General features: G+C 35.3%; 1 protein-coding gene across 1 annotated transcript in view; it reads left to right on the forward strand.

Moving 5' to 3' along the window:
- LOC115214399 (solute carrier family 15 member 4-like) overlaps nt 1-20,955 on the forward strand; it is a 64,771-nt gene that overhangs the window by 31,732 nt on the left and 12,084 nt on the right. The window contains exons 3-5 of the mRNA XM_036504741.1: nt 2,671-2,756; nt 5,500-5,639; nt 19,798-19,967. Coding sequence (XP_036360634.1) covers nt 2,671-2,756; nt 5,500-5,639; nt 19,798-19,967 — 396 coding nt within the window. The remainder of the gene's footprint in view (nt 1-2,670; nt 2,757-5,499; nt 5,640-19,797; nt 19,968-20,955) is intronic.

The raw sequence follows: 20,955 nt of genomic DNA on the forward strand, positions 1-20,955 counted from the left end.
ACTGCATGATAATTCAAAACAATGTAAATGAATAGGTGTTATATTTGTAGGATTTTATCTGTTATTTGCATTTGATGGGTGCCTCGCATCTCCTTACATAGTTGTAGAAAGGAAAAAATAGCAGGAACACGAATTTCCAAACAAATAACACTAATAATTTATTTTCGCTGAAATAAGCATTTCATCTCTGGACATCGGTAGCGTCAACGCCTGGGGTAGGAAAGCAGCAGAGTCGGATTAAATCACAACTGTTGAAAGCATTCTTCACAGCTCACCAAGTCTATCTGCCTTCACATGGAGCTTTGTTTGGTTGCGTCTGAATCCGTCAACAGCAGGAAGCAAAAGACAGAATAGCGGTAAAAGCTAGGTGCTGCTGATTATTGCGCATGTGCATAAGGGACTTCCAGCAGGCCTCCCGGAAGACACTAATCCTTGCACATGCGCAGATGAACATACCTGGCATCACTACATATTTGACAGTGTAATCTGATTGCTAAAGGGTTAATAATATTTCTTACCAAAATCTGATTCTGGATAAAACTGCATTCAAGATGTGGTCTCCCTAGTCTTGAAGAGTAATAGAAGGTTACTTTTGTCATTCACTGATTGAAAAAGTACTTATTATCATTCAACTTCTTGACAGCAGATGCAGTGTATTTAAGGGGAAAAGCTTTTATTTTCAATGATCATACCAAGATATTTATCTTCTTCAAAATCTTCAATGATGTGACTTTTCATTTGATAAGGATATTTTGGATTGCATCAGTCAGGATTATTGCTATCAATTTAGTCAAATCCTGGAGTGCTCTTATTGTCACCCTGATTTTTACAGTCCATCACAAAAATATTGCAGATACTTTCAATTAATGGCAACATGTTGTTCTGGAAAGAAACAAGACTGAACCTATACAGAACTATGTATGATGCCATCTTTTCTTCTCTCCAGTTAAGTAACTTTCTCAGCTCAAGTAATGACCTCAGCTCAATAACTTCCTTAGCTCAAGTAACTTCCTCAGCTCAATTAACAACCTCAGCTCAAGTAACTCTTCAGCTCAAGTAACTTCCTCAGCCAAGTAACTTCCTCAGCTCAAATAACTTCCTCAGCTCAAATAAATTCCTCAGCTCAAGTAAATTCCTCAGCTCAAATAACTTCCTCAGCTGAAGTAAATTCCTCAGCTCAAACATTATGTTTTTTTTTTCAACAAGGACCTAACTGGCTTAGTTATGCATATTCTTCTGTATTTCTAAGGCTCAGACCTGTGAAAAAAAAAAACTTCAGTGAGAAATTAAATCAACTGCTTGATATACATAGTAAATATATATTATATCCACTGAATTATAAACATTTCATCTACGAGTTTATGCAAGTAGATTTATCTTATAACCTGTGCGGGATTTAAAGCTATGCTGTTCCTCAGTCCATAAATATGTTGCTAACTGAAAGGTAGCAAGCTAGCAGAGTCGTTAGCGCATCATGCAAAATGCTTAGCAACATTTCATCCATCTTTACGTTCTGAGTTCAAATTCTGCCGACATTGACTTTACCTTTCATCCTTTCGGGGTCGATAAAGTAAATACCAATTGAATACTGGGGTCGATATAATTGATTTACCCCTCTCCCAAAGTTGCAGTCCTTGTGCCAAAATTTGAAAGCAATATGTTGCTGACCATATTACATTTCAGATGAAAGGCTTCAATAATTTACATAAATGTCAAGCCTATCAGGCACATGACTTGGCACATGGCTCAGTGGTTAGAGTGTCAGGCTCACAATCACGAGGTAGTGAGTTTGATTCCCAGACAGGGTTGTGTGTTGTGTTCTTGAGCAAGACACTTTATTTCACATGGCTCCAGTTCACTCAGCTGTAGAAATGAGTTGCATGATTACTGGTGCCAGGGCTGGAAATTGGAAAAGATAAGTGTGTAAGGTACTGCAATGTGGGACTGAACCTGAAAGTACATGGTTGCAAAGGGAGTTTCTTAACCACACGGCCATACTTGCATCCAGCTGCACAGCTACGCATGCACCCATTTATCTTCTATCTTTTATCTTTTATTTGTTTCAGCCATTATACAGTGACCATGCTGGGGCACCACGTTGAAGAGGCTTTTAGTAGAATGAATCGATCCCAGTACTTATTTTTTCCTTTTTTAAACCCAGTACTTATTCTATCAGTCTCTTTTGCCAAAACACTAAGTTACGGGGATGTAATCACACCAACATCGGTTGTCAAGTGGTGGTGGTGGTGGGGCAAACACAGACACAAAGACACACACACATATGTGTGTGTGTATATATATTGTGTGGGGGGGGGTGCATCTTGCAGGCCAATCCTCTTCACTAGGAGATTCAACCTTAATACTTCTGCTGTGAAGGACAGGTCTTCCATCTATCAAATCCACTCACTAGGCTTTTGTCAGCCTTGTGAGTGTGTGATACCCTTGCTTGAGGTATCACACACAGTGGGACAGAACCCAGAACCACATGGTTGGGAATCAAGCTTCTTATGACATAGTCACATCTGTGCCTATTTACTAATTCTTTTTTTTTTAATTTTACTACTTCCTAAGGAAAGGGCTATTCTGGAAGCCAGTACTTGCAGCCTTGTATAGGTTAACAAGATGGTTAATGGGATCATGTGACTGCATTGCTTATTTCCTACATTTCAGGTACATTTCTGTTGCCAGCTTCAGCAGTTGATTATCGGAAATGGTTTGGTTTGACATCAGATGGATTAATATTGGATCTCGACTTGGTAAATATTAAAGATTATCTCACCACCACTTTATAAAGACTAAAGATTGCCTTCCTATGACTTCATAAAGATTAAACATTATCTCACTATCAATATTTAAGTATTAAAAATTATGTTTCTTCATAGAGATTAAAGATTACCTCTTTATATTTTCATATGGTTTAAAGATTATGTTACCATCACATTAAAGTAATTAAAAAATTTTTTACTGCCACTATATTAGGAATAAAGATTATCTCACTCTGGTTTTCTATGGATTAAATATTACCTGTCACATTATCGTGATTTGATTTATGCCACTGTCACTTTAGATAGATTAAAGATGATTTCACTATGATTTAATGGGATGTAAATATTATTTCACTATTGATTTATAAGGATTTAATATTTTCTTACCATCACATTGTAAGGATTATAGATTATTTAGATTATCATCTTAGTAAAAATTCAAGATTATCTCCACTTAATATTTGGTAAGAATTAAATATTATCCTCATTATAAGTTTTATATAAAGCAAATAATAAGGATTAGCTACTACAAGTTCAATAAGACTATCAATTAGGTAAGGATTAAATATTCCCAAGAATAAAATTTTAATAAGGATAGAATATTATATACACTGCCAAATATTATGAAGAAATAACTTTTTCCCTTGTATTAATTGTCTGCTAGGAGACATGTTTGATAAAACTCTGGTTATGAAACTGAAATGATCCAACTAAACTATTGAAGAAAAGTCAAGGCATTGTGTCTATGAAGAGGTGTCTCTTCCACTACGTAATGAGGGATTACTACTATGAAATAGCAGCTTGTGAATTTTTTTTGTAGTTGAATCTAAAATATTAGATGTGATGAGACACCTACACTAGACGAAACTCTTTGGAAATAGTTATCCTATATATAGGCACTAAAAACTTTCTCTCTCTTGTCTCTTGATTGCTAAAGTATGAAAAAAATGGAAAAAGAAACAAAAGGAAGAAAACACATATTCATGACGTTCTTATTTTTCATCTACAAGAAATGACTTGCTTTATAAAATGTTAAACTAGTAAACCTCAGGTTATGTCATTCTGATGGTTTCTAAAAAGAATGAAAGTGTTGTACAGGAATTTCCACTGACATGAAATTCTAAGAACTTTAAGCATGCAATGACAAGAACAAAAGAAAGGAAATATTTGTTTTTTTATGCATCTTTTTCCTTATTCCTTTATTTCAAATTCAAATTTCTATCCCACCTAATATTATGAAGAAATGATTATCTCCCTTGTAGTAACTATCTGCTTGGGAACACCATGTATCATTAACTTATATTTCACTATTCTACATCTATTTTTTCCTGTTTGCATGGGTGAGATATTTTGTTTTTCTTGAAGCAATTGTTTTTTTATAACCAGATGGCCTTATTCATTCTAATCACTTGACTATGAAATAGGAAGTGAAGCCTGTTTTTATCATTCAGTCAAATTGGAAACAGAAGATTTTTAAGAACAAAATTAAAAAAGAAAAAAGAAAAAACAATAAGACAAACAGGAGTTCAAGGTAATTAATTTTACACTGTAAGGAAGAAACAGAAGAGAGTACATCATTATGAACTTTTATTCTTCATCAAGGAAAATCAGAGGAGAAAAAAGCAAGTTCTTTAGAGGGAGTAAAATGATGTTGTAATAAAGGGCATATTAATACCATTTTATTGACTCTATGCAGATTCCAGCTCAGATCTGGAGCAAGCAGAGCTGATACTTAGCTTAGGTTTAACACAATGGTAGTTGTAAGATTCAAATTTGTAATTATTAAACCAGTTATGGCTGTTCAGGCAAAAACGGCCTATAATGCCTTGAAAATCTGACCAACACCCAAAGTTTAATTGCATTTAGATAGCAGTGGAAGTCTCACAAGACAAATATCCAGACTGCAAAAGATGCCTTTGTGCATCAGACAGTTCTGGAGCTGTCCTGCCTCCCAAAGTGCAGCTGATCCTTTTAGTCACTTGCCAAAATAATTGTAACTGACTTTGTGGAATCATCTTTTTTCCCACTTCTCAGCAACAATGGCTTTGTGAGCAGTTTCCCCACGAAGAAAGCCTGCACCTTTGCTCCCAATTTGCATCCAGCTTCCCACTACACTCTCCAGAACAATCTCTTCCAAACTTAGCCCCTTCTACCCCACCAGGCTCCCATCTTATATATACAAATATCATGTGTGTGTATATATATATATATATATATATATATATATATATATCTGTCATCAAACTCTTTAATTTCTCACTCTCTGTAAGAATATAGCCACATGATTGATTGGTATAAAATCCCTCCTAGACACACTTCAGCCTCTGGCCCACCTTAATTACTGCTACTATAATGGGTTCTGTTTTGCAGAGTTGGCTGGCCTTCCCAAATCTAAATTCAGGACTTATTTTACTGTTACCAGAAACATGAGAAACAGACTCAACCAAATAAAAATTTGAACTCCCTCATTCCAGTCTCTCTTTCTCTCATCCCAATCTCTCTTTCTCTCATCCCACTCCATCTCATTCAAACACTTTAGCATTTCTTGGATACTTATATTTTTCACTAAACCTAATAGTACACCTAGGGGTATTATTAGGGTTAGTAGAGTATAGCTATTACATAGCCCACATATCAAACTGGTGGTGCAGCCATGTACCTTATGTATATGAATATAATATAACAGTGCACTTCTAATTATTCATACCATATGATGATTGTTTTTCCATTGCAGACATCTCGAAGAATTTACTTCATCCTTGCTTTGTCACTTATTGCGATTGGTACAGGGGGTATTAAAGCTAATGTAGCACCATTTGGAGCACAACAAATTGATTCCCTTGGACCAAAGATGGTACAGAGATTTTTCAACTGGTTTGTATAGTCATTAAAACAAAGACATTTTATTATCCTCATTATAATTTCAACAATTTCTTGCCATCTGCTACTGCACCACCAAATGTATTGGATTGTCTGGAAAGTTTGTGCTGATTTTTAAAGGAAAGGAAAAGGTCAATAAATACTTGTCATTACATTTTTAATCAACCAAATATGAACCATTTTGTTGCACAATGCATCTCCATAATTCCTTTAACTTAAAATATCCTCTTTCCAGAATTGAGGTGGTTTCATGGCAAAGAATTCATCATGGTATCTTTTTACGTCATCCAAGGAATTGAAAGTTTTACCATTAAGACTATTCTGCAGAGACCTGAATAAGTGGAAATCCGAAAGAGCAATATCTGGTGAATATGGAGGGTGGGGTAACACATCCCAGCCGAGCTGCAGCAATTTTTGTCTGGTTCCCAAAGAAATGTGCTGTCTTGCATTATCATGTTGGAAAACAACACCCTTCCTGTTGGCCAATTCGAGACGTTTCTCTTGAAATTCCTGCTTTTAGCTCATTTAGTTGTGTGCAGTATTTCTCAGAATTAATTGTCTGGTTACTTGGAAGAAGCTCATAGTACAGAATTCCTTTCCAATCCCACCAGACACAAAGCAAGACTTTTTTTAGGGTGAAGACCCGCTTTTGAGGTGGCTAAGGGCAGCTCACGTTGCTTACTCCAGGATCGCTTTCTCTGAACATTTCAGTAAATAATCCATTTCTCATCACCTGTCACAATTTGCTTTAAAAAAGGCATGTTTTTATTCCGTTTATAAAGCAAATCACAGATGGGAATGCGATCCAAAAGGTCCTTTTCACTTAACTCATGTGGTACTCAAACATCGTAGTGATTTGTATACCCAAGCCTTACCAGGTGCTCATGAACAACGGATTTTTATAGGTTGAGGCTTTCTGCCAATTCTCAGGTTGTGCAATGTGGGTTATTCTCAATTAATGATTTGATTAGGTCATCATCTGTAGTGGATGGTCTACCTGATCACTCTTTATCAATAAGGCTACAATCTCCAGCTCAGAACCACTTCCGTACAGTTCTTTTGGATAAAGAAACATCACCGTAAACTGCATATTTCTTTGGTTGCTTGTGAGGCATTTTTCCCTTTATGGAGAAAGAAAAGTATCAAGTGCCGAAAATGAACTTTCTTATCTTCCATTTTAAAGGGTTACAGAATTAACACAGGTTACAGGAACATAAACCTTCTTCCATGAAAAGATAGCTTAAACTATGCTCTAAATGGAGGTGTAGTCAAATCCTATTTTATGGACTCAACCATGTTCTAAAATAAGTTGAAAGGTAAGCTACTATAAATCGGCACAAACTTTCTGGACAACCCAATATTTCCATGTTCCTGAGGTGTGCACAACAGTATTGCCCTTTGTGAGAATGGGCTGGTGTTTGCATATTACATATAACTTACGTTTTGGGAGGTTTTAAGGATGAATATTTGATCATCTTTCACTACACAGACTCACTTTTCTGTTGTATTTTGAATTAGCAAAAGAAAGCCCAAAAATACTGTAACTTCCTGTAAATGAAGAAATATCTTAAAAAGACAAAGATTTTGTTTCATATATATGGTTTGAATTGTGTACTGAAATGTCTTCTATAGAATTTAGACTGTGTCTTTTAGTGTTAAGTTGTTATGTCTCTCTTCACATTCTCCTTTATTATACTCAGTGCTCTGGTTATTATTGGTGCCATTTCTACTCTTCATAATCATCATTTAACATACTGAGATGTGGGCTGAACGGTTTGACCAGAGCTGGCAAGCTAGAGAGATGCACCAGGTTCCAGTCTGATGTGGCTTGGTTTCTATGGCTGGATGCCCTTCCTAATACCAACCACTTTAGCACAGATGCTTTCTATGTGGAACCAGCATGGGTGATTAATCTAAAAAAACAAAACAAACATATTAGTTTGTGTATGTGTATGAAACAAGTAAAAGTATATTAAAACAAAAATATCTTTTTCATACCTTTCAAAATCACTGGATATAATATATATAATAATCCTGAATATAGATTTTTCTCTAAGCTGTTTTTGACACCAAAATGTGCTTCATTTTTGTGTGAAGAGAGAGAGAGAGAGAGAGAGAGAGAGAGAGAGAGAGAGTGAAAGGGAAAGAATGAATGAATGAAAGAGAGAGAGCAAGAAAGAAAGAGAGTAAGAGGGTGACAAAGTTTACCTAAACATTGAATGGGTAACAATCTATCATAATTATATATATCATTATGCATCATCGTTTAATGTCTGCTTTCCATGCTGGCATGGATTAGACAGTTTGACTGAGGACTGGCAAGCCAGGAGGCTGCAATGAGACTGCAGTCTGTTCTGGCAAATTTTCTATAGCTGGATGCCCTTCCTAATGCCAACCACTCTGAGAGTGTAGTGGTTGCTTTTCACGTGTGACTGGCACAGCGGCCAGTCAGATGGTACTGGCATCAATCACACGCAAATGTTTCTTTTTATGTGCTGTTGGCACTGGCATCGGCTGCACCAGTCACCTGTATAATAAACAGATATTGAATGGAATAATTCTCCGTTTGAACTTTTTTAATTACATGTGTGTGTGTGTGTGTGCGTGTGTGGTAGAAATCTACAGATACATAAATGCATGAAACAGAGAAAATTAAACAAATATGAACAACTTGTTCCGAAACACCCTTGAATGGGGAACAATTCTCAAAAATAACCCCCAATTGTTTTACCCCAAAATTCCTTTGTCCTTGGAATCTACATAGTCCGAGGTATATTTGTAGAGAATTTCATTAAAAAATATCCTTTTTCTTGAAAGTTATGATGAATTGAAGTGGACTCTGGTGAATTTTCCGAAATTTCCCACCCCACTCCCTCCTAAAACACTTCTCTCAAAAAAATATTCGAAATCTACATGATATAACACATATTCCTAGAAAAAATTCATTAAAAAATATCCATTTTTCTGAAAGTTATGATCATCCAAACCATGGGGGCAGAAATCTGTAGTTATGCCAGTTTCAGCATATTGACAACTGAACAGAACTGCCAACTTTGTAGCATCTATGTATATATTTTTATCTTTACAAAGACTGGACACTCAGAAATGATGTGGTAAATGGTCTTACTGTAATATATGCACAGTCTGCATTTCATATTAATATGTTGCTCTATAATTTTTTAAGTAGTTTACTTCTGGCTATGATTTGATCCTGTACAACTCAAATGGGACCCTCTATGCTGCTTTACTATCTTTCTATTGAGTTTTATTCAATATAAGCTATGGAGTGGGTCTTCTATTTATTGTTGATTTTTAGTTTATTCTGGAGTTACATTTTAATTTTATCATTTGATGAGTTTCCCAGCTTTTTCTCTTTGTTTTCTCACCATCTTGACCATTTTCTTCAGTAGAATTAATTTCTAGTTTGTACTTTATTGTTTCCTTATTTTTAGAGAAGGATTTTTTTTTTGTTTTTGTCTCCTTTTTTCATGTTCCTCTCTTAAAGTAATCGATTTTCTTTGCTTGCTTCTAAATATTTTTCTAGATTTGTTTGATATTGTTCTGCTTTCTGTTTATATCAGATCTTCACTTCTCTATGTGTGGGATATAGTAGTAGTAGTATTTTTTATTTATTGTCTTTGTACAACTTCTAACACTGGAAATGTACTACGGTACCATCTGTTCACTACCAGTGAACTACGGTAATACCCCTTATTTTTCGAACAAGATCCAGAGTATTCAAGCGGTTCCTAGCAATGCTGTTTTCTATAAGTGTTCCACCCTTATTGCAGCTCCTATTTGTTCCATGTACTTCTCAAGATTTTTACTCACTGTTCCCAGGGCTCTGTCAATTATTGGTACTGCTACCACCTTTTTCAGTGACCATAAGTGCATAACCTCCCATGCTAACCTGTCATATCTATCAACTTTTCTTTCTTCTTTATCGCATACCTTGTCAGCTGGACATACTACATCTATGATTCAGCATTGTTTGTTTTCTTTCTCAATTAACACTATGCCTGGCTTCCTATTCTCTACCTCATGGTTGCATTGAATCATAAAATCCCATAGGATCTTTGCATTATCATTTTCGATAATGCCTTCGAGTTTATATTCTTACCACTTTTTTGCTCTGTCAAGTCTGTACTTGTTGCAAAGTGTCTAATGGACAATCCTTGCTATATTATCATTATGTTTCTTATATTCTTTCTGGGATAGTGGTATACATTAACTGGTAATATGCTATATGGTTTCACCATTTTGTCATCAAATTCTGCACTTATCACTTTCTGAGGTGTTGTCTATTTTGTATTTGATGTAATTCATTCTTAGTGCTTTCTGTTGGGCAGCACAATTCTTTGATTATCAGGACCAATGTTCTCTGTAAGCCATCTGTTTCCACCATATGAGCTGGTGTATAATTTTGAAAGGATCTTGAAATTATATATCTATGTGTGTATATATATATATCATCATCATCATCATTATCATCATCATTTAACGTCCGCTTTCCATGCTAGCATGGTTGGACGATTTTGACTGAGGGCTGGCGAACCAGATGGCTGCACCAGGCTCCAGTCTTGATTTGGCAGAGTTTCTACAGCTTGATACCCTTCCTAATGCCAACCACTCCAAGAGTGTAGTGGGTGCTTTTTACATGCCACCGGCACGGGGGCCAGTCAGGCGGTACTGGCAACGATCTCGCTCGAATCCTTTTATACATGCCACCAGCACAGGTAACAGTAAGGTGACTTTGGTAACGATCACACTCGAATGGTGCCCTTTTACGTGCTACTGGCATGGAAGCCGGTTAGCTGCTCTATCAATGATCACACTCGTATGGTGCTCTTTGCACCCTGCTAGCATGGACGCCAGTCATCGAATTTGATTTTGATTTTGCTTTTGATTGATTGATTTCACTGCCTCAACAGGTCTTCGCAAGCAAGAAAATATATGCATAAGTGGGCTGGTTACGCCCCTGGCATAGGCCATGAGATTATGGTTTCATTTGGCTTCCCTGGTCTTCTCATGCACGGCATATCTCCAAAGGTCTCAGTCACTAGTCATTTCTTTGGTGAGGCCTAAAGTTCGAAGGTCGTGCTTCACCACCTCATCCCAGGTCTTCCTGGGTCTACCTCTTCCACAGGTTCCCTCAACCGCTAGGGTGTGGCACTTTTTCACACAGCTATCTTCATCCATTCTTGCCACATGACCATACCAGCGCAGTTGTCTCTCTTGCACGCCACATCTGATGCTTCTTAGGTCCAACTTTTCTCTCAAAGCACTTAGACTCTGTTGAGTATGCACACTGACATTACACATCCATTGGATCATACTGGCTTCATTCCTTGCAAGCTTACGCATATCCTCAGCAGTCACAGCCCATATTTCCCTACCATGTAGCATGGCTGTTCGTACACAAGCATCATACAGTCTACCTTTTATTCTGAGCGAGAGGCCCTTTGTCACCAACAGAGGTAGGAGCTCTCTGAACTTTGCCCAAGCTATTCTTATTCTAGCAGCTACACTTTCAGTGCACCCATCTCCACTACTGACTTGGTCCCCTAGGTAATGGAAGCTATCAACTACTTCTAGTTTTTCTCCCTGGAATGTGGCAGAAGTTGGTCTCTGCGCATTCTCAGTGTTTATTGCTCCTGAGCATCTGCCACATACAAAAACTATCTTCCCAGTTAGCCTTTCTTTGATATTGCTGCACCTCTTATGTATCTATAGCTTACACTGGGTACATCTTATAGAGTTTCTACCTATGCCTCTAATACAGATTGAGCAGGGCCATCTACCTGAAGAGATTTGTGGTTTGCCTACCTTCCTACATATTAGAATTTTGGTTTTAGCTAGGTTGATTCTAAGGCCCTTCGATTCTAATCCTTGCTTCCACACTTGAAACTTCGCCTCTAGTTCTGATAGTGACTCAGCAATTAGAGCAATGTCATCAGCATTGAGGAGCTCCCAGGGGCATCCTGTCTTAAATTCCTCTGTTATTGCCTGGAGGACTACGATAAATAGGAGGGAGCTGAGGACTGAACCCTGGTGAACCCTTACGTCTACCCTGAATTCTTCAGTGTACTCGTTGCCAACCCTCACCTTACTTACAGCGTCCCGTCCATAGTTCATGTATCCAAAAAAGAAGTACACTCTAAAACACTAGAGCAGTAGTATATTTAGATGATTGATTGTTATGGCCAGTCAGAGAGTGACCATTGGTTTCACACCTTTAAAGTGCTCAGCTGTATAGGCAAATTGTCAGACTGGTCTAACTAGTCACCTATACAGCTAATTGCTTTATAGGTGTGAAACCAATGATACGTCTCTGACTGGCTATAACAAACAACCTTCAAACAATACACACACATAATTATAAATCAAATGAAGGAAAAAACAATTCCATCAAAGGGATGTAAAACATCCAGCTCACTAGTACAACAGTTGAATACCACAGATAAAAGGGTATAATTATCATACACAAATATTAGATGAAATAGAGAAATACAAAAAAAAAATTATTTACATTATAATAAAATATACTATAAAAAATATAAGATAACATAGCAAATTTTAAAAAACACATATAAAGCCAACAATTTATTTCAACTTAAAAACAGTAGTGAATTTATAAAAAACTCCTATCAATGTTTACGAGCCTCTTCAGGGCCTTAGTTAAAAAAACATATGAAATTCCCATATAAGGACTGCCAAATTGCAAAAATACTGATTCTAAAATACCTATGTTTAGAAGCGTTAATAATTCAAATGCATGATAATTACAATAAAAAGTACAACAAAATTCAAATTGATAAAATAATTAATGATTCTTATAAAATAAGTTTAGATATAGATCTGTAAAAAACTAAATTAGTCTTTACTTGCTTTGCTTAAGAAATAATTAACCAAATATAATTATCATTTATAGAATTTACAGCATTAAATGTATCTGAATTGGCATATGGGGTATACTTTTTATTCTTAAATTTAAGCCTATTTTTATACAGAATATTATAATTATTCTTATTCGTATTAATATTATTACTAGACTCAGGTGGCTGTGTGGTAAGTAGCTTGCTTACCAACCACATAGTTCCGGGTTCAGTCCCACTGCGTGGCACCTTGGGCAAGTGTCTTCTACTATAGCCTCGGGCTGACCAAAGCCTTGTGAGTGGATCTGGTAGACGGAAACTGAAAGAAGCCCGTCGTATATATGTATAAGTGTGTATGTTTGTGTGTCTGTGTTTGTCCCTTCAACATTGCTTGACAACTGATGCTGTTGTGTTTACATCCCCGTAACTTAGTGGTTCAGCAAAAGAGACTGATAGAATAAGTATTAGGCTTACAAAGAATAAGTCCTGGGGTCGATTTGCTCGACTAAAGGCAGTGCTCCAGCATGGTCACAGTCAAACGACTGAAACAAGTAAAAGAGTAAAGAGTATATCATTCTTATTATGAATAACATCATAATTTTCATAATATATTTTTAACGTATTTACATTATTGGTATTGGTTTCAGAACTTGCAATTACACATTTCATTCCTCACATACATAGGTTATACTTATATTTAGTAATGGCTAATTTATTAGTTACCTCATCAGTCTTATTAGTATTTTTATTTTTAATTTATTTTTATGATATTTACTACTTTTGATCATATTGTACACATCTCCACTATTAGATCTACACATTCCATTGTCAACTGATTTACCATTATTATAATAGTTATGCATTATAATCTTCCATTTTATTACAATATATAAATCTTTGCATGTATCCTGCTCTTTTAATGGCAATGTTATGATATTCTGCATTATTGTTAAAAATTTCCTCATTAGAAGATAAATATGAAACATGCCTCAAAATATTAGTAACTAAAGTTCGTGTAATTGCTTTAGGATGATTACTATTAAAGTTAATATATTTCAAATTATTGTTAGGTTTATGATATGGCCTATATTAACCAGTAACAAGGTTCAGATTAACATCTAAGTCAACCTATCCCTATTCCTAAAAGCATACTCATGGTTTGCAATTTGTTTTTTAATAAAATTTTCAGTTCATCCAATGTAAAGATAATTTTTCCCTTCAGATTCAACCCTACATTTACATGCATGATTATTTTGTATACAAAATTATTGAAATAACATTTATCCTTAAATCTACAATCACAAGTTCTAGTGACATCATTATCGGTAATAGGATTATTATTTCTATTATTATAAAAACTGTCTAATTTTTAATTATTAAATAAAGAGATAATTTTAAATATATTTGTAGATACTGAAAAATCTATTCTGATCTTTTTATTATTTATTAATGGCTAATTTATTAGTTAATTAGTATTATTATTTTTAATTTTATTTTTATTATATTTACTACTTTTGATCATATTGCATGTCTCCACTATTAGATCTACAGATTCTGTTGTCAACTAATTTACCATTAATATAATAATATTTATTATAGTCTTCGTTTTTATTACAATATATAATCCTATGCATGTATCCTGGTTTTTAAAGGGCAACATTATAATATTCCACAGTATTGTTAAAAATGTCCACATTAGAAGATAAATATGAAACACACCTTGAAATATTAGTAACTAAAGTTTGTGTAATTGCTTTAGGATGGTTACTATTAAAGTTAATATATTTCAAATTATTGTTAGGTTTATGATATGGGTTATATTGAATATATTTCAAATTATTTACAGAGATATTTTTTCCTCTGATAAACTGTAACTAAAGATTAAGATTTTTAACCCTAAAATTTTATGTCAGCAATAAAGGTGAAGAGGGTTAACATGGTCAGTGTTAAGTAGTGGAGATGTTTGGAGATTGTATGTGGTGGTTACTTTTGACTGTTTCTTCTCAATAAGGATAATTGATTGATAACAAATCTTAACACAATATATATACAACTTCAAGTGGAATTGGACATCATAAGAGAGACAGAGAGAGGAAAGAAGAGAAAAAGCATAGCGACGGTTTTGGCTGACTGTCATCCTATACTGCTCTTGTTAGTGAAATGGTATATCCTGGCTGTCTGAGCAACTGGTTACTTTTAATGGCGGAACAAACATGACAAAAAGATTACCAAAATAGTGATTCACACTTTGAAACTAACAATTTTGAAAATCTTTTTGGATTACAGAATGCCCTGCTCTCTCATGTATCCATGTTTAAAATTTCAATGCGGTCAGATGAACAATACTCGAGTTATAAGCACACAGACAGACAGAATGGGATTTATATATGAAGATTATGTATTTAAATTATTAATGCTCATGCTTCTAAACACGGGTATTTTTGAATCGATATGTTTGCAACTTTGCAATTTGGCAGTACTTCATGAAATTTCATGTTTTTTTTTTTAACCAAGGCCCCGAAGAGGCTTGTATACATAAATAGGAATATTTTATAAATTCATTACTGTACTTAAGTCGAAACAAATTGTTGGCTTTATATGTTTTTTTTAATTTGTTATGTTATACTTTATGTTATATTTTTCATAGTATACTACATTATATTGCAAATAAATTTTTAGTTTTTCAATTGTATTTCTCTATTTCATTTAATATTTGTGTATATATATATATATATATATGTATACACGATGGATTTTTTCAGTTTCCATACCAAATCTACACACAAAGCTTTGGTCAGCTCAGAGTAAAAGACAGTTGCCCAAGGTACCACTCATTAGGTCTAAATCCAAAAACCATGTGGCTGGGAAGCAAACTTCTTAACCACGCAGCCATGTCTACATCTAGCTACATTGCCTTACGTATATTATTTTGGGACCCAACTTTGCTACCTATGCCAGTATCTGTTGCCTGGTGACCATGTTACTAATGATATAATAGAGTACTTGTCATCTATCAAGTAAAAATTCCATATGAATTGTTGTCACCTTTTTCACTGTACTTATTATCTCCACAGTATAATTTATCAGCTACTTAATGCCTAGGATAGGCTTTTGTACATTAAATTATCATTTACATTAAAATCTTAACAGTTAGTTCACACTGTCAATTCTAACATAACACATTTCTGCAGTGATGATATCATGCTTAATTTGTCCTTTGCCCTTTGCACACTGGTGTCATCCTTGTGTAATCTAGATACCCCATACATGATACACACTGATTATACTAACATGTACCTCATTCACCAATGGAGACATGATAACCTAGTCTTCTTCAATAACAAATAAACATAATCATCACACATATTTAGTAAACAACTTAGCTGCTGAGGAAATAGCTGCAACCAGAAATAACTGCCAAATTTCCCTCGAATGACATCCCTACTACTTTGAAAAGGGAGCTATGCAATCAATAATGTAGTTGTAGATATACAATGCTCAAAAGAAGGACAGAATGGTCATGGTTGGAATGCTTTTGATTATTGGTCTGTGCATTTAGAGCTAACCTGGGGACAGACAACAACAATAGTTCTCTATATTCTTTTTGCAAATAAAGCACTGAAGATCATACGGATGCCAAGCCTCTCAATGATTGATGATCTCTCACAGTGACCACTCATTCCCTAAACCAGAGGTTCCCAAAGTGGGTGGTACTGCCCCATTGACAGCAGTGGAAAGATTTAGCAGGGTGTTGAAGAAAAGTTGGGTGATAATCGTGTGATGTAAAAATCTCAAAATAATGGGTTAAGTTTTTTTTGTGAAATATTGTTCTTCTGCATTTGCTGCAGAAAATGGTCTGTGTTTGTGGTGATAGTGGTGTTGGTCGTGGTGGTGGCAGCGGCGGTGGTGGTGGTGGTGGGAGAGTGCTAGGAATGTGGCCTAGGTGCCAAGGGGGCTGCAGCCCAAAAATGTTTAGGAACCACTGCCCTAAACAATGGTATATGGTTAGACATACACTTCAGCAGCCAAAAATACTTCAGTCCTCATCAACTGTTGACCTTTAGAAACATCATATCACACCCAGATTACAGGATTACGTACAAATAATGGGATAGTTGTTACAAATATGGGATGATTGTTACTTATGGTCACTCTACAACACATGAGAAACAGGCCCCCTAACTGGTTAGCAAATGTTTATTCACCATTACACTGCAACCATTGGCTTACCAATACACGATGGTCACTATGATACCAACACACTACAACCATTGTGATGCCAACATAATATGACCACCGGCTCACTTACAACTCAGAATGTAAAGTCAGACAAAATACCATTAAGCATTTCACCCAGCGTGCTAGATTCTAGTAGTTATTGAAATCTGTTGACTGAGGCAATGAAGTTTTCCTGGTGATGGTGGAAGAGAAGAAGAGTGAAGTGTGTAATGGCAGTAGAATTGCTTACAGATAGATCAACTACCATCTCTTTTTATACAGGTACAGTATGCAGGTCAAAGGGCAAGTGATGACAGTGTAATATATGACGGAAAGTTAATAGGAATGTAATGAACAAAAGACTCAATGTAAATATAACTGGTTCTCTGCCAGTTATGACAAAGAGGGTTCCAGTTGAGCTGATCAATGAAAAAGCTGGCTCAAGAAATTAACATGCATGTGACTGAGCACTCCACAGACACGTGTACCATTTGTGTAGTTCTCAGGGAGATTCAGCGTGACACAGAGCATGATGAAGCTGCCCTTTGAAATACAGGTACTAATTTTTGGTAGCTGAGTGTACTGGAGCAATGTGAAATAAAGTGTCTTGTTCAAGAACACAATGTGTTGCTAGGAATTGAACTCACGTCCTTACAATTATGAGCTCAATACCCTAATCACTAAACCACGTACCTTCACAATGTAAATATATCATATATCATAACTTCTATCACCACACTGAATATTTTAGCAATCAATTTTGATTCTAGTGCAATGGTCTTCTTCAGATCAATGTGTCACCAATTTTTACTGTTTCCTTTATTAGGTTCTGTTTCATCCTTTGTTTTCTTTGGTTTCCATTTTCTACAGGTTCCATTGACTTTAAATAGATGGCATTTCTTTATACAGTCAACATTCTCTATATGTGTCGCCTATACCAATGCAGTCTTCTGTCTTACACACTAGTAATCTGATTCTTCTTATATATAGTTTTTCTCTTGGTTCATTTGTGCTCCCTCATTCATTCTAACATTACACATACAGTGGAGCATGCTCACTCTATTTCTTTGTAGCAGTCACAAATCTTCTGCATTCAAGGTCCATGTCCCACAATGGTGCAGCACCATTCTTTGTACACAAACATCATACAACCTATCCTCCACTCTGAGAGCAGAACCCCTTTGTTGCCAACAGAGATAATAATTCCCTAAATATTTTTCTCCAGTCTTACTCTTACACACACTCACGCTTGCACACACACACGTAATTGTGTGTGTGTGTTTGTGTAATTGTGCTGTGTTTATATTCACCACCAATGAGCTTACAGAGTACACTGATGTATTGTGTCCCTTTATTTTTAATACCAGTAGCCTATCCATTTGATAAAATTACTACCAGCCTGAAATATGTTCAGAGATCAGTATAATTGACTATCAAATCCCTTGTGTGAAAGATAAACTGTGCAACAAGCAAACATTGAAGGGGAAATAGTGATGAACAAAGCTATTTGAGAATAATCAAAGCAAAATAAAATTCTCTATTTGTCAGCATATATGATTATCTTGTTACCAAATGTATCAAAAAATTGCCTTGTGTTGAATCCAGCAATGTAAAAGATGGGGGAGCTAGTGCTGTATGCTAGGGAGCCAGATGAGCATATAACCATAAGGCACAATAGTTGTTATATATCATAAGAGATTGAAAATATCTCAAACTATTAGTAAAAAGTTATGAAAAATTGCTTAAGTGAGGGGTGGGGGTCAAATTGTATCAGTGTGCTATTTCCCAAGCATACATAACCCGCATCTTAAATGTATTACATTATTTAATGGCTGTGTTACCTTTAGGAATTTTTTTTTTAATTGCCCTAATGAAAAATTTTCCTGAAAAGATGAAAAGAAATTTAAACTTTCATCTGCCTGCAAGCTACTTGCAATGAGCAGATGACAACAAAATCATAGTATGGGGAACCACCTGAGGTGGAGGATCGATCATAGTTACAAAGACATCATAGCCAAATACATAAGTTTCACATTGTGTGTAACAATTCTTTTGACCAAAATATAAACAACTATATAATGATAAAGTTGAAAATACAGTACTCATATAACTTCATTTACAGTAAATTTATGGTTTCATACTTTATTCCAATTTACTACCACAGCATTTACATGTACAGAAACATACATTTTATAACTAAAAAATCAGTCAAAAATATTTTTCAGTCAGTGTATGATGAAACATTAAATTTGTTTTTCTGCAAAATATTCTTATAAAATGGAAGAGCACTTCATGCAAGAACATGTGGATCTTTACATTTTGACCTACAGATTTAAAAAATAATCTTTTGTAACTAAACACTTTCAAACTTTGTATACTGGTAGAATGTGTTATATAAAACACCTTTTACTCTTAGCGTTTTTGAGAAAAGTTCATGTTTATAAAGTTATTTCGTGTTGAAGTTCTCGTATTTCAGTAATTTCAACCAATCAATGACGTGTATTCAGCTGAATAAAATTACTGCTGTTGTTTGTCAACAAGAACTTCAGGCGGTGTATATTTCATTTGTCACTGTTATTTATTATAACCCTAACTCTAAAACCCTAACCCTAACCTTAAAATCTTAACCCTAACCCTAAAACCCTAACCCTAACACCCTAACCCTAAAGCCTTAAAGCTAAAACCAGTACAAACATATGAACGATGTCATAAATAACAGTGACAAACAAAAAATACACTGTCGATAGTTGTTGTTGACAAACAACAGCAGTAATTTTATTCAACTGAATACACGTCATTGATTGGTTGAAATTACCGAAATACAAGAACTTCAACACGAAATAACTTTATAAACATAAACTTCTCTCAAAAACACTAAAAGTAAAAGGTGTTTTATATGACTCATTCTACCAGTATACGAAGTTTGAAAGTGTTTAGTTACAAAAAATTATTTTTTAAATCTGTTGGTGAAAAGGTAAAGATCCGAAGATGTCTTAAATGCTAGCAAATACTGTATATGAAGAAACTTAATATCAGTTAGTTCTGTTCTTATATTTCAGGTTCTACTGGTTCATCAATGTTGGTGCATTAATTGCATACTCATGTGTGGCCTTAGTACAGCAGAATATTTCGTTTGAAATTGGTTATTTAATTCCATTTCTCAGTATGTTGTTTGCAATGGTTGCACTGGTCTCTGGACGTAACATTTATAGGCACTCTTACCCAGCAGGTAAGTTCTACAAATACTACTTGCTGGGAGTAATCCTTACTATGGCTAATGCTTTTAATTTTAAGCTAATTATAATATTTATCCTCCTCTACACTACCTGCTTACTTGTTCCTCTAATACTATGCTAACATACTTCCTATTCTCCTCTACTTCTTCCATAAAAACACATGATGGTTAGAATGTTGGACTCATCATCATTAGATCACAGGTTCTATTCTTGAAAGAGGTAGCACATTGTGTCTTTCAGCAAGGCATTCCATTTCACATTGCTCCAGTTACACCCAACTGAATATGAGTACCAGTGGTACTTGGAGGTTAACTCTATAACAGATTAGCATCCCATCAAAGATGTAATGTATTCTCAGACTAAATACCTTGAAAATTCAGATAATTTCCAGCATCATGAGTCTGGAAGCAGACTTTGCTTCCGTTTCCACCTTCTCTTCCCTTATTTGTTTCTTCCTCTGACTCCTTCTCCTAATCCATTTCTTCACCTTCCCCTTTAGTTCAAGATTATAACTTCTATAACTCTACTGTCGATACAAGAAGCTACTACTTCTACTACTACTACATTAACAATGACGACGACAACCATGATGACAACAACAATGATGACAATTATAAGAATGGTAATCACCACCATTGCCGCTGATACCATCACAACCACAACCACAACCACCACCATCACCACCGCTCCTGCTGCTACTACTACTACTACTACTACTACTACTACTACTACTACTACTACTAACACCTCACAAATATTGAAAGAATAATGTCTTTCTATTTTGGTATATTTATGAACATGCTTAGTCTTGATGTGCAGATATGTTTGGTGGTTGAAAATTCAAAGGAAATATGTGATCAATAAGTGAGTTGCATAGGCAAGCCATATACTGTTTTGTCTAAATACATAAGTGCATGTACATACACACATACACGCACGCACGCACACACACACACACACACACACACACACACACACACA

The sequence above is a fragment of the Octopus sinensis genome, linkage group LG7 (genome assembly GCF_006345805.1).
Source record: "Octopus sinensis linkage group LG7, ASM634580v1, whole genome shotgun sequence".
In the NCBI taxonomy this organism is placed as follows: domain Eukaryota; kingdom Metazoa; phylum Mollusca; class Cephalopoda; order Octopoda; family Octopodidae; genus Octopus; species Octopus sinensis.